The 13671-nt window shown below is 34.4% G+C and overlaps 1 protein-coding gene across 1 annotated transcript in view; it reads left to right on the top strand.

Annotated features, from left to right (window-relative positions):
* LOC150041479 (teneurin-1-like) overlaps nucleotides 1–930 on the top strand; it is a 464851-nt gene extending 463921 nt beyond the window's left edge. Inside the window, exon 7 of the mRNA XM_090327165.1 lies at nucleotides 876–930. Within this exon, the coding sequence (XP_090183291.1) occupies nucleotides 876–930 (55 nt within the window). The remainder of the gene's footprint in view (nucleotides 1–875) is intronic.
* Nucleotides 931–13671: the final 12741 nt, after the last annotated feature.

The raw sequence follows: 13671 nt of genomic DNA, 5'->3' as shown, positions 1-13671 counted from the left end.
GTGTGTTGTGTGTGTGTGTGTGTGTGTGTGTGTGTGTGTGTGTGTGTGTGTGCGCGTGCGTGCGTGCTATGACCAACAATCGGGTATCTCCCTTAACTATTTTACCTATTAGTGTTGTTTTCTCCACTACTGGCTATTTTCCTGTATGGAACTATCACCATACACAATGGACAACACTGGAAGTTTCACAATTATGCCTTCTTAACATGTTCTGAAGCTAAGTGATAGTTTTTAATTGTGTAATTATATATGTGAAACTTCTTAAATTGCATGTTTGAGAAGGGAAAACACAATAGAAATATGCATATATCTTTGATCTGGCTATTAGTTTCATCTTGCTAGGATGTGGAGTTGTAGCTAAATTCTAATATTACCATGCCAAGTACTTACCTTACCCTCTTACTTGTGCAATATGTAGGTTTCTTATATATAAATCATCCATTTCATGTGTGCTAATAACCAAAAGTCTACCTAGAATCACATCAAGGTCAAAGATCCACAGTATGCCATTGGAAACCTCTCTGCGGGATGATGTTTATCTGTCAGGAAACATTCTTTTCTAACAACACAACACACATGTTACAAATTGTTCAGAAACTTATATGAGTGATCTTCGCAAATACCTTGCTGACCTCTAGATCCAGTATGTCTACAGAATTCCTGATCTTCCAATCTAATAAGCATGTCAAAAATAAATGATATTTGTTTAACATGAATTCTTAAAGAACCTTACTTCCTTCTCATGATTATTACCTTTCCATTCATCATTCTTTACAAATAATTATTTTAATAATTTGCTCTAGCATTTTGCATGGAATAGCCATGGTGCTTTGCAGTCTAGTCTAGAGAACTCTTACGCTTCCTGTCTCTTTTAGCAACAAAAGCCTTATTTCACCTGCACCACAGTCTCTGAAATTTTCACAACTGTAACAAGGCACTCAAAATTGCAAGACCTCTCCACATTCTGACATAGAATTTGTGAATTCATTTACAACACTCAAATGACTTTTAATATACACTTCGCCTCTCTTAGTCTTGCTTTTATAGTGCAATTGGTGCTATTGTACAATGTTAAGTCCATGATACCTTTAGACAAAGAAAACTTGTAGCTTACAGTGCATCCCTGACTTTGCTCATACAATAACAATCAAATGAGTTGCCCAGTCCTCTTATCTTTGTCTTCCTGTTCTAAATGTATATTTAAAACATTGAAAGAAACCATTTTCTGTCATCTTTAATAGTTTGGCTTGTTGTAGCTATGAACCAACTTGTCACTGTTTTTAGCATGCCTTCATTATTTACTTATCCTTGGTTTTCATCCATTTGTTATATCTTAATTTATTATCATATTTAAATTATACAAAGGAATTTTATTGTTACATTTACAGCATGCATATAATATATTTTAATCAAATTCAGTCCATCTGTATTACTCTTTTTTAACCTCTTCTCCTCCTCCTTCTGCCTTTTGCTCAAGTTCTGGTAGGTCTCATCATCCCTCTATCTTAGTATATGTCATACAGAAATTGACTGTAAATGGAGAGAACCAAATAAGACATATAGGACTCAGTAGCAAATTCCCTTATTGTATCAGTATTAGAAAGTATCTTATCTAATTTTTTAAGACAACTGCTTTCTGAAGTCTTTGATTTGAGTTTATAATTTATGCATCAGTCAATAAAATGGTCTCTAAAGAATTCTTTGGCCTTCAACTCACCAGTTTCTCTCTTATTGAAACCATTCAGAAAGTCACCTCTCTTTATATTTTCTCTTCTTATGGAAGGTGTAGTCATCAAGAAGAAAGATTGAGAATTAGAAAATGTGTCATATATTTGCCTTTAGGTAAGAGAAATGCAACCAACAGATGTTGGGGAGTTAAAATTACTCATGTTTGCTCCATTTGATTCCTAGGACACTTTGATAGTCTGTGTTGAAAATGACCCATCATTTCTTCCATCTGTCAAAGAGGCTTATTGTAGACTCCCTAATCTACCACTCATTAGTTACGTGCCCTAGGCCCCATTAGTCAATATCACCGAGTTCCCTTTTTTCATCTCTAAAGTTAAACCTACTTCATAAGGCTGTTGTAGGTATTAAATGAATTAATACTTGAAATATGTTAATATCAGCCATGAACTTGATAGGCAGCAATAATAAGAATAATACAAGGACTGACTCTATTTCTGTCTTCATCTAAAGTGTTTCTATGCATATAATTGTCCACAAATAAACATGTACAAGATTATTTCACTCTTTTGGTGTGCCTTTAAGCAGAATATACTCTTTTATCACTATGTTTCAGACTGTAGCATAACATTCCCCTCTCTGTGTTTTAATGATACACATCTGTAAGGCTTTGTGAGACTGCTTTGTGATCCATCTCTGGAACAGGCATTATCCAGTCTATTCAAGAGTGTGATCTTTTGAGTCTACTCAGATACCAGTCATTTAAATTCCTTCATACTTTCTCATGGCATTCCCAACATCTGGGTTGCCTTGTTTGGGTTTGAATATGTTTTGCAGCCTGGAACTACAGGAATATCACCAAAAGTGGAGTGGGTGACTGATATATATAAGTGTATATGCGTCAACATTCCAGACCTAAGCTACTATATTGTTGTGACTCTACTGTAGGCTTCAGTTTCCCTAGGTGTTATATGGAGAAAAGGCCAGACTCTCCCTTGTAGGATTGTTTCAAGATCTGAATAATAAAACGTGAAATATCTGCTAAGAGCCACATACATAGGAAGTGTACACAAAACACTATTTTCAGTTTAATCCTTAAACAAGCTTGCTGACAAAGAGAAGAATTCAGTCACTCCAGTCCAGAGAACCAGATTAGCTTTAATCTGCTCTAAAAACAACCAATAGTCAGTCACATGAATCTCCCAGACTGTGGATTATTGAGCAGATCCTTCACAGAGGGCATTTACTGATCATCACTTGTTTTCTGGAGCTACTATCAACAATAAGAATCTTGTGCTCCATAAACTTAGAATCATATGGGAGTAGCAATAGTAATAGTTAAGTGTGCAGCATTACTGCATGACAAGCAACTTTCTCCTTTGATCTTCGCACTAATACCCAGACACTAGGTACTATTAGTGAGACTTGAAAAGATGTAGGATAAATTGTTTTCTCTATCAATGTATGTTGCTTAAAAGTTTCTGCCTTGGACTGAAAGTGAAAGAGGAACTCTGTTGTGATAAGGAAGGATTTTTGAAATGTAAAGATTTTGTCTTAACTGGTTTTGCCATGATGGAATTAATAAGATATTCCTCAGAAAACATAGCTTAGATCGTTCAAGAAATAGTTGAGAATTATGGGTGTGTTTTGAGATTATTTGTCTAATGTAAATCTTATTTCAAAGTCACCTTATGTAAGTACATCTTACCCTATTCAAGCTACCCAATCACAAACAGATTGGGAACTTGACTCAACCAGTCTGACAAGAGGGGTGGGGCCTGCTATATTAGGGATAAATAGTGGAGAAGCCTGCCTACTCCCTGTGCTTCCTGGACAGATTTCTGGGTAAAATCTCCTTTTATTTTGTTGTATAGGTGATGTATAGAGGGGTAATAGTTTCGTAAGTAAGGTAATGGGTACATTTCTTGTCAAACATTGTGAGTAGGGAGGAAGATAAAAATGGGAAGAAAATGAGGGAGGAGGTAACAGTGTTCAACATTTTTTCTATTTTTGTGTCTACTATTCTGATTCCAGTGGTTCTTGAAGCACATACTTAGAACAAAATGAAGGTACAAAGAACTTAAGAAAGTTGTGAAATTCTGCATGATAGTATATGGCATATTCTGATAGGTCCAAGGTCTGCACATTTAACATTTCTAATTTTCAGTGGTATTCTTCTTAAATTTGGAATTACTTAAATATAAATTCAAGGTAAAAATGCTTGTGAGTAGCCAATCTGACAAAGGTAAGGATGGTGGTAGCAGAGGAAATGTTGACATATGTAGAGGGAGATAAGTATGCATTTTCCTGTGTGAGATTGCTTAAAATCATTTTCTTCCGAAAACATTAGGGGTTGGTTGATGAAAAATAGGGGAATGGGCATTCTAGAGGAGCATACTCAAAAGTCATACATACTCATCAGTACTCCATTTCATTGATATTATGAATTATTCTTCTTTTTCATTTAAACCTTCTGAGCCAAGTCGGATAATCCTAAGAGAAAGTGTATTCTTTCTGAGATAATTATTCTGGAGCCCCAAAGCCTATAAGCATAGGACACAGAAATTGACATTTTATGCTAAAATGCAAACTACTGAATTGGTTTATATGCCTACATCTAGGGGCCAATCCTTAGATATACTACAGTTTTCAGATTCTCTTATGTTTTAATTCTAGCTCAGAAAATCTCTTTACCCATCCTGTGAAATAAGCATGCATTTTAAATCATCATACAGCTAGCTTTGGTGACACAATGTTGTACCTTCTTGATAAAAACTGTTAAAAGTATTTAGATAAAAACCAAAATACCCTTAGCGAGAAAATATAATGTAACCCTTCTATTAATTACAATAAAATATATGAAAAAAGAATAATAAAATTAAAAAAAACAAAAACAAACAAAAACAACCCAAAATACCTCATATATTTTATATACATTTATTTGTTTATTTTAAATAAACAAACATATGCCTGGTAGTTCATGTGTGTAATCCTACCTACTGAAGAGGATAAGATCTAAGGATCAAGGTTCAAAGCAAGGTAGGGCAAGAAAGTCCATGAGAACCTTATCCCCAACAAATTTTCAAAATGCCAAAAGTCGAGCTGTGGCTGATGTGGCCGAGAACTAGCCCTAGAGGAAAATAGCTCAGAGACAATGTGCAAGCCTGTAGTTCAAAGCTCTAGACTCAGAACTTCTTCCCCCTCTTCCCTCAAAACTCAGACAGTCACAAAGGTTAAGAGGTTTGGATTGTAGAAGTCAATGAAACTTAGTTTTGTTCCTTACTAGTGGTAAAAACTTAGGTAAATTATCGTTATTTGCTTCTGTTTTCCAGAACCATGGGGACTAGCACTCAAATTAATTAACTGTTTGGAGTATTTCAGACTTCACACATGATTGCATGTCACTTTACTTTCCTCTCCTTCCCCCCCCCCACCATTTTCAGCACTGTGACATTGGTTTTGATCCTTTCTAGGTTCATAGAATCCTAATTACCTGTTTTGTTTCCTGCATCTATTTCTCTATTCTGTCTAAATACTTTGAGTGCAAGGGGCCCATCCTGCCTTTAAGTTGAGTGCTGCTTACTTACTCTGGTCAGGAAGTCAAAACCTAACCCACTCCCTTACAGAACACTGAAACCATTTCCTGAGCTTCTCAACCTACTCATGTGGATTCATTTAAGTGGAAGTATAGGCATTGTTATTTTCTATTCATTGTTTTTCAACTCAATTCCACTAAATGTTTATCTGACATTCTTATCAATAAAAGTTTGGGCACAGTGTTGGTTCAAGGCCAACTAAATTGGCTTGATTTGCCTTTGGATGCTAATTTGTTTCAGAATGAAGATAGACATTAATTGTGATGTATTCATGAAGATAAATCCTACTTCATAATTTTTGTTCTGTGATTTTGACTACTACAGAGATTGTAGACTTTGGATTAACATGAATGCTTCAGCTCACAGAGAGAAGTTATACTTGTATGGAGTAGTGCATGAGCAGGAGAAATGGTAGCAGTTATCTTCACTGATTTTTAACATCTTCAGACAGATGGCTGTATTTTAGTGTGAGACTAACTGTGCTGGCCAGCTGCAAACCAATATAACAATGAAGTGGAATCTTAATAGTTGATTTAATAAAAGAAGGGCCAGATGCATTGGTGGAGATGTTAAGAAAAATAAAAAGAGAAGTGAAATCTCTGTGATTGATACTTGCTACCAAACTACCAGAACTAGTGTCTGTCCTGGAGAAGTAAGAATCTTTTGGATGAAATATTAATTAATGCTGGTGGTAGTGACAAATATTTATGACATAACATCTTGTTCGTATTCATCTATAAGTGTAAATTCTTCAGCAGCAGTCACATTTATTATGCAATATGACTAAAATGTACCTAACATTTGAAAGTAGTTTTTTTCTTAGAACACTTGCAAAGGAAAAGTAGATTTACAGGCATAATTTTTTCCTTCAATAATGACTAGAGAAAAAAAAAGCTCAGCATATACATATGCAATGTTTAGATTCAATAATATCTCATGCTTTAAACCATTAACAGCCCTGGGGTTAGCAAAATATATCTTTAGCCACAGATTTAAAGATTCTTTCTGAGACAGGAAAAGACTTCTTAGAACTAATCTTTGACCTATAAATCTTGTTTACTACACATGAACAGGAATCAAGCAAGCTTTTAAGCTTACACCAAATGATGGATGTAGAATATACATAAAATTTAAATGAAAGAAAATTCTTTAGTCTTAAAAATCTACTTTACATACCGAGAGTTAAAACATATTTATAATAATCTAATGTGCTTAAGTAAAGTAATAAAGAACAATACTTAGGAGCTCATTGTGATACCGTCTGTAGTCACTTTTGTGGTGGCATTACTTTAAAACATTTCTTTTTAATTGACTGTTCTCAGGTTCATTTCAAAATAAAACCTTAGGCAACTTAAACTTGTTTCATTTCATAAAGAAAGGAAATGTCACCAGTGGTGAAATGAAATCTAATTTAAATAAGGAGATTTATTTAGCAATCTAAATATGAATGTAAACAGGGGTTTTAGAGAATTTTTTCAAGTGAGTTGATTGATAGATGAGCATAGCAACCAAAAATTATATTTTAGAAGACTTGCTATATCTAACTTTATGCCCTCATTCACCATATACTTTTACATTTCCTTACCCCAGGATATATATTTAAAACAAAAATGTTTGTTTTTGAGCGAGAAAAGCAGTTCTTAACAACTTTATTGATCACAGTTACTTATTCTCTTAATCATAATAAATATTTTATTACTATGGCAGTAGACAGTTGTCTGCTGTATTTTATTAGAAGTAAGAAATATATTTGAAATTTGAATTAGCATAAAAAGATTTTCCTTCCAATTCTTCTTATTCTGTAAAGGTGTGTGTGTGTGTGTGTGTGTGTGTGTGTGTGTGTGTGTGTGTGTTTGTCTGCCTGTGTCTGGTATGTGTGTAGGCATGAAAGACATTGCATAATTTGTCTACCTTTGGGAGAATCCAGCTGATTCTTAATTCTACAACACAAAAATTCTTTTGGCTTTAAAAAGAGAAGATAAGATCAGGTTAAGTCTCTGAATTTTTAAATGTCTCTGCAAGAATTGTGAAAGTATGGTACTGATTATTTCATTTAGAGCATAGGAAAGCTAAAAATAATTATCACCTTTGGGGGCTGGGAGTTTGACCTAGTGGTAGAGTGCTTGCCTAGCATACACAAAGACCTGGGTTTCATTCCTCAGCACCACATACATAGAAAAAAGCTGAAAGTGGTGCTGTGGCTTAAGGGTAGAGCTCTAGCCTTGAGAAAAGTCCAAGGACAGTGCTCAGGCCCTGAGTTCAAGCCCCCCCCCAACTGGAAAAAAAAGAATTTTCACCTTTGGCAAATAAGTAAATGAACAGTAACGTCTCTTTCTCCATTCTGTTACTTTTTGGGGGGTTTGAGGGTATATATAAGAAAATGTATAAAGCAAGTATTAAATGAAAAACATGCTGTTATAAATACACTGAATTAAGTTTAGAACAGGCAAGTTCCAGCAAATGTCAATAAACATTTACTATGCACCTACTTACCATAACAAAGATATGGAATCAACCCAAATGTCCTCAGTAGATGATTGAATCAAGATGTGGTACTTATACACAATGGAATTCTATGCAGCTGTCAGAAAGAATGACATCGCCCCATTTGTAAGGAAATGGAAAGACTTGGAAAAAAATCATATTAAGTGAAGTATGCCCGACCCAAAGGAACATAGGCTCAATGATTTCTCTCATTTGTAATAACTAGTACATACCTAGGACTCTCCTAGCAAGAGGATTACAGTAGCACAAAACCTAGATTCATAAGGTCATATAAGATGAGAATAAATGAAAGGATCTCCAGGATATGGAAACAAGAGCTTTATCTTTTGTGATTGTTGTTCTTAATGTACTATGTTATTTCTCTTCTCTTTTGTTGCCCTTTGGTTAATCTCATATTATTGCTATACCTGACTGTGTTATCTGGTGTATTGTATATACATTTGATTATTTGAAATAGGAAAGGGAAGGGGGGAAACAAGATGATTGGGAGGGATTGGGGGAGGGAAGTGGGGAAAAACATAAGAAGGGGTATCAGTGTTTGAGAACTAATGCACCTACTCTCTGGTGAATGTAATTGTAACCCCTCTGTAGATTACAAGAAAATATTTAAAAAATATTTAAAAAATACTGTTCTAGTTAGTGGGGCAACAACAAAGAACTAAACAGAAAAAAGCCCTGTCTTGTAAGTTTATATTCTACTGAGGAAGAGAGCTTTTCTTCTAAGATGTTAATCTTATTGGAGCTAGTATTACTTCAGAGGCTGGCTAGATATGCTTTGGAATAAAGAGGAGAATCAGAGATATCTCTTAGAAGTAGTCACTAATATTTTGACTGCTTGTTCTTTCATTTCAACTCTAAAAAACCTTAGAACATTAACATGGTATAAATTAATCTCAATTTAAATGCAAGAAACTACATGTTTAGAAATTTTATTAACAGATCTAGTTAGCAGTTGGAATAAGACATAGAGATGGAAAACAAGCCTCCATAAAACCAATTTAAATTTTTTGAAACTATGACAATTTGTCTCCAGTATTTTATATATCCTAAGTCATCCCTTTGTGTATTCCGAATATCTAGAATTCTGTTAAATTTTCCTGTCTAGAGTTATAATCTAATTTTTCCTATTAAAATCTTAATGAACATTAATGCCTGGAAAACTGTTAGGTTCTGAGTAATTGGCAATGGTGATTAAAGTTAAATAGAACATTTAAAACTTGTCATTCTGGTTGAAAACCCCTCTTTAATATGAATCCCCTTTCTATTTTAATCCAAATAATAACAACTCTTTCATATTTGAAAATGTTTTACTATGCTAGAATTGTTTGAAACACAAGTTGACATGTTGCATTGAACAAAATGTCTCATGGTCCCAGAATATCCTTTAAAATTTTGAATGATTTGTAAGTAGATTGTAAAGAAGCACTGAGTTTAGAGTTAGCAATCCTGAGTCTAAATTCAATTCATTCACTAAATAGCTATGTGACCTTAGTAACATCTGTCTCTTCTTCTCACTTTCCTTTTCCTCAACAGTCAGATGAGTGATTGACAAAATATTTGAGATCTTTTCTGAGTATTACTGTTTTTGTCATTCTGTGGCTTGTCTTTTTGTACTTACTCCACTGAATCCAGATCAATTGAGATTTTATTAGGTTCTAGTTAATTTGCAATTTTTTATAATTCTACATTGGATCTCCTAGCCAGTAATTCCATCAGAATTTCCAAAGCCAAGCGGAAATGAGGAGTAGAACACTATTCTTTGAGTTTAGTGATAATGCCAGTCAATTATGTTTAGGCAAACAGATCAGTGCAAGACTAGTCTAGGAAAACATTATCTTTGATAGCATTTTCTCAACTAAACTTTCAATAACTTCATGGTCACAGTGTTCAAAACACGTTTATAGAAATATCCTGTTTTGGGCCAGGAGTTTGGCCTAGTGGTAGAGTGCTTGCCTAGCATGCACGAAGACCCGGGTTAGATTCCTCGGTACCACATACATAGCAAAAAGCCGGGCCCTGAACCCAAGCCCAGGACTGGCAAAAAAAAAGAAACATCCTGTCTTGCTTCATGCTGTCTTGCTTCAACTGCAGTAGAATTCCAATATCTTCCCTCACTTAGTCATTCTCCTTCTTACATCACTTCATTTTATCTTTTACATTAAAAGACAAATATATATTCTCTATTGAATTTAAATCCCAACCAGTCATTTATATGCTATAACCATGAATCTACAATGTGACATTTTCTACCATATTGGCCAGAATACATAAAAATAAATAAATTTAGGTTTAACATTATATTTGCCAAACACAGTTGCTTATTTGCCATTCAAGATGGTACATAAAAATCATTAATACTGTTGAAGTTTACATTACCTTGTATATCTCCTTGTGCTTTCCCTGAATAATTAAAATCAAACCAATGGCTATTTTTTGCACTCTAAAAGTCATAAAACAGAGAAAGAAGCTACTATTTTAGTAGAAGGATTGCCTGGTTTCTCAAAATTTTCCTGTGCTCCAAAGGGATTTATAGTAACTAAGGTTTAAAGCACAACACAAGTTTGAATTTGACTGTTTCCTAGGTGGTCTAACCTGGGGGGAGTTAATGTTGTTTCAATTGCTGTGATTATTATATATTCTGCATGTTTTAATCAGTCCTCGGGTCTGGGATTTATACCTTGTGACAAGTTCATGAAGGGTACAATTTATAAAGCAATTTTAAAAATTGAAATAGAAAATGTTTTCTGTTCTCAGTAACTTAGAAAGGCTTTCTTATTTGGTCAGCAAGGGTAAATGTTTGAGGCAATTATGAGTGAGTTTTATATGCTCTGTGGCCCTCAGGTTCAGAGTGTTTGTTTGTATAATAGATCAATCTCAAGTATAAATAATCTCAAGGAGTTTCAAAGGGAAAATAAGATCATGAAGGCCTGGCAGGAAAATATTTTTTTAGAATTTTTTAAAGAGTAACAGTTTGCCTTACATAGAGATGATGAATACACAGAATACCAAATTCCAGGTGAATACACAGAACACCAAATTCCAGCTTTAGGCAAAGGTTTGCCAACCTTGCCATTTTGTAATAATTTATTGTTTAGATTGTGTTTATCAATTTAAATGTCTAGTGCATTGTAGGATTTTTGACATCATCTTTGCCTACAGACCAGTAGCCAACAGCGCTCTCCTCCCATCCATGACAACTCAAGACATTCCCAGACATTACTCAGTATATACCCTGTGTGCCAATTCTTTCCCCTTCCCACCAATGTTTCCCAATCTTGTTTTGGTAACCTGGTCACCTGTATTCAACCACTTTTCAGACTCCTATAGTTTCATTTTTGCCTTGTTATCTTCTTGCTTCCTATTCCTCTTTTCCCAAGACTTTTTTTGGGGAATTTTTAAAATCTCCAATCTATAGCATGATTCATATTAGGAACTACTAACCTATCCCAATTTAGCTCTAAACCTCCTTCTCATGCTTTCCTTTTAGTATGATAGCAACTACTCATGTAATTGTACTCCTATTAACTTTTAGAAACCTCCATTCTATGTGTGAATCTTAAGGAAGAGGAATGTATTTTTGGCACATTGAATACATACACAATTTATTCTGTACCTAATTGGTTTGCTTGCTGGAAGTGCAGAAGTGATAGAATATAGTATATCATTGTCAATCAGATCTAGACTACCTATAGCAAAGCAAGTCAAAGTCACTCCTGAAGCAAACAAACAGTTCTCCACCCTTGCAAACATGGATGTATCAATAGATACACTGGGCTTTTGCTATATAGTCATGTCTATCTATCTATAATCATCTATATATTTATCCATATGTAGTTATTTCTGTATCTGCCTGCAATGTTTCCTTTCACCTTATTCTTTTGTTCTTTCCTATACTCCTCTTCATTTTCCCTTTCTCCACACTATTCTCTTTTCTTCCTTACTTTAGATCTAATTGTTAGCACTTCTTCTGTTGTTCTTTTTTGAAAAGATTGTAAGGCCCAGAGATGGTACTTTGCACCTGTAATCTTTACTACACAAGATGCTGAGGTTGTCAGTTGAAGACAGCCTATGCAGCAAAGTCCATGAGACTCTCCCTTCCAGTTAACCAGAAAAAATCAATGTTGATGCAGGCAGGCTCATATAATACAGGCAAAGCATGACAGATAATAGAAAAGTCATACCTCTTCATTTCAAAAATAGAGATAGCATAAATATGAAGAAAAATGACTACTTATTCTATCACTTAAAGATAATTAGTATTAAGATTGCCATATGTATAGAATAGGGATATAACACTGTATATGATATATAATATATGACACATATGTGCTATATATGCATATATATACATATATGTGTTTGTTGAGGGCAAAAATCCTTCCACATTATATCAAATAAAAAGAAGACTAACAAAATGATAATAGATAAGCTCATAGGTAAAGTAAGTACATTAAGTTTAGGCATACCTAGTAAAAGATGAAAGTCCATCCACCTATTTTCTTGGTTCACATAATTTTCAAATCTGTACATGTGCCCCACTTTCATGTTTAACTTGAGACGTTTCTATCTGTCTTTCTCTATTATATTGTAACACTAGTAATGATTCAATGTGACCTTCCACCATGGTTTCTATAGTGGACTGTGTTTCTATGTCTAGATTTCTAAAAAAAAAAAACTGTCACACAACTCTGTTTTATAGGCAGTAGTGAGGACAGGTAGGGTAGGATCGTGGACAAGGTCAAGGACTGTATGCTGAGAGATAATAAGCAAAATGTCCACTATGGTTGTGTGATTATAATTTTTCTATTTCCTATCATTATATAATAGTCTGTTCTTGAGCTTGCTCTCTTCTATCAATGAGAATGAGAAAGGGGTTTGAGAATCATGAGTGGTAAGGTTTGTTTATTTATTTGTTTGTTTGTTTGTTTTGTGGCTCATGGGGCTTGAACCTGGGCACAGTCCCTAAGCGTTTCAGCCCAAGAAAACCGCCCTACCCCAGGAGCCACAGCCCTGCTTCCCATTTTCTCGATTAAGTGGAGATAATATTCTCAAGTGCCTGGACTGGCTTTGAACCTCTATCAGCAGATCTCAGACTCCTGAGTAGCTAGTATTACAGGCATGAGCCACTGCACCCCCGCTTATGGGTGCTAAGTTTTTTAGGAGACAAGTCTTAAAATATCAAGTAACACTTTTATTTATTACTTACATGACAATACTTAAGGTAAATGAGGAATGGGAAATGTAATCTGTATGATCAGGAAGGGAGGAGAAAAATAAATATTTATGAAGGAAAGGGAATTTCTGCATCAAGCTCCTCTTTGATTTTGAGACTAATATTTCAAAGGACAGTCATATCCTCTGCAAGGTTGTCCTTTAGAGAACATTATGCTGAATAGGTTGACTGATTTAAATGATGTTTTCTTTGTTATAGTGCAGCCTTATACAACATTTGTTACTTCAATGAACGTATATTAGTAAGACATCTTCCCCAAATTAAAGTCAGTTTAAGGAAAATATTGATCAATAGCTTTTAAAAGTTGCATTAGAATGATAATATATATGTCAGCCTGAAGAATGAAGCATGAAAGTCTTTGATTCTGTTCTTATACTTCTTTTAAATTAATTTGGAATCTTTGTCTTGAAATAAGTTGTCCTTGCTAAGAGAGATGACAATTCAATAAAAATAAATGATACAGAAAAGTATACCATGTCAACTGGCTCATGAAATAAACAAAGAATGTAAATGTTTATAGAAAATGAGGATGAGTAAAAAGGTAATCAAAGTATATAATACTTGACTTGTCACTTCCTCCTTTTTAAAAAGGAAAAAAATTAGCTTACATAAGCAGTGAAGAAAATCTATAAAGTCAGCACTTTTCTCTGA

The sequence above is a fragment of the Megascapheus bottae genome, chromosome X (assembly GCF_031878675.1).
Source record: "Megascapheus bottae isolate mThoBot1 chromosome X, mThoBot2.hap1, whole genome shotgun sequence".
Taxonomy (NCBI): Eukaryota; Metazoa; Chordata; class Mammalia; order Rodentia; family Geomyidae; genus Megascapheus; species Megascapheus bottae.
Note: the sequence above shows the minus strand (reverse complement) of the source record. Positions and strands in the feature narration are given on the sequence as shown.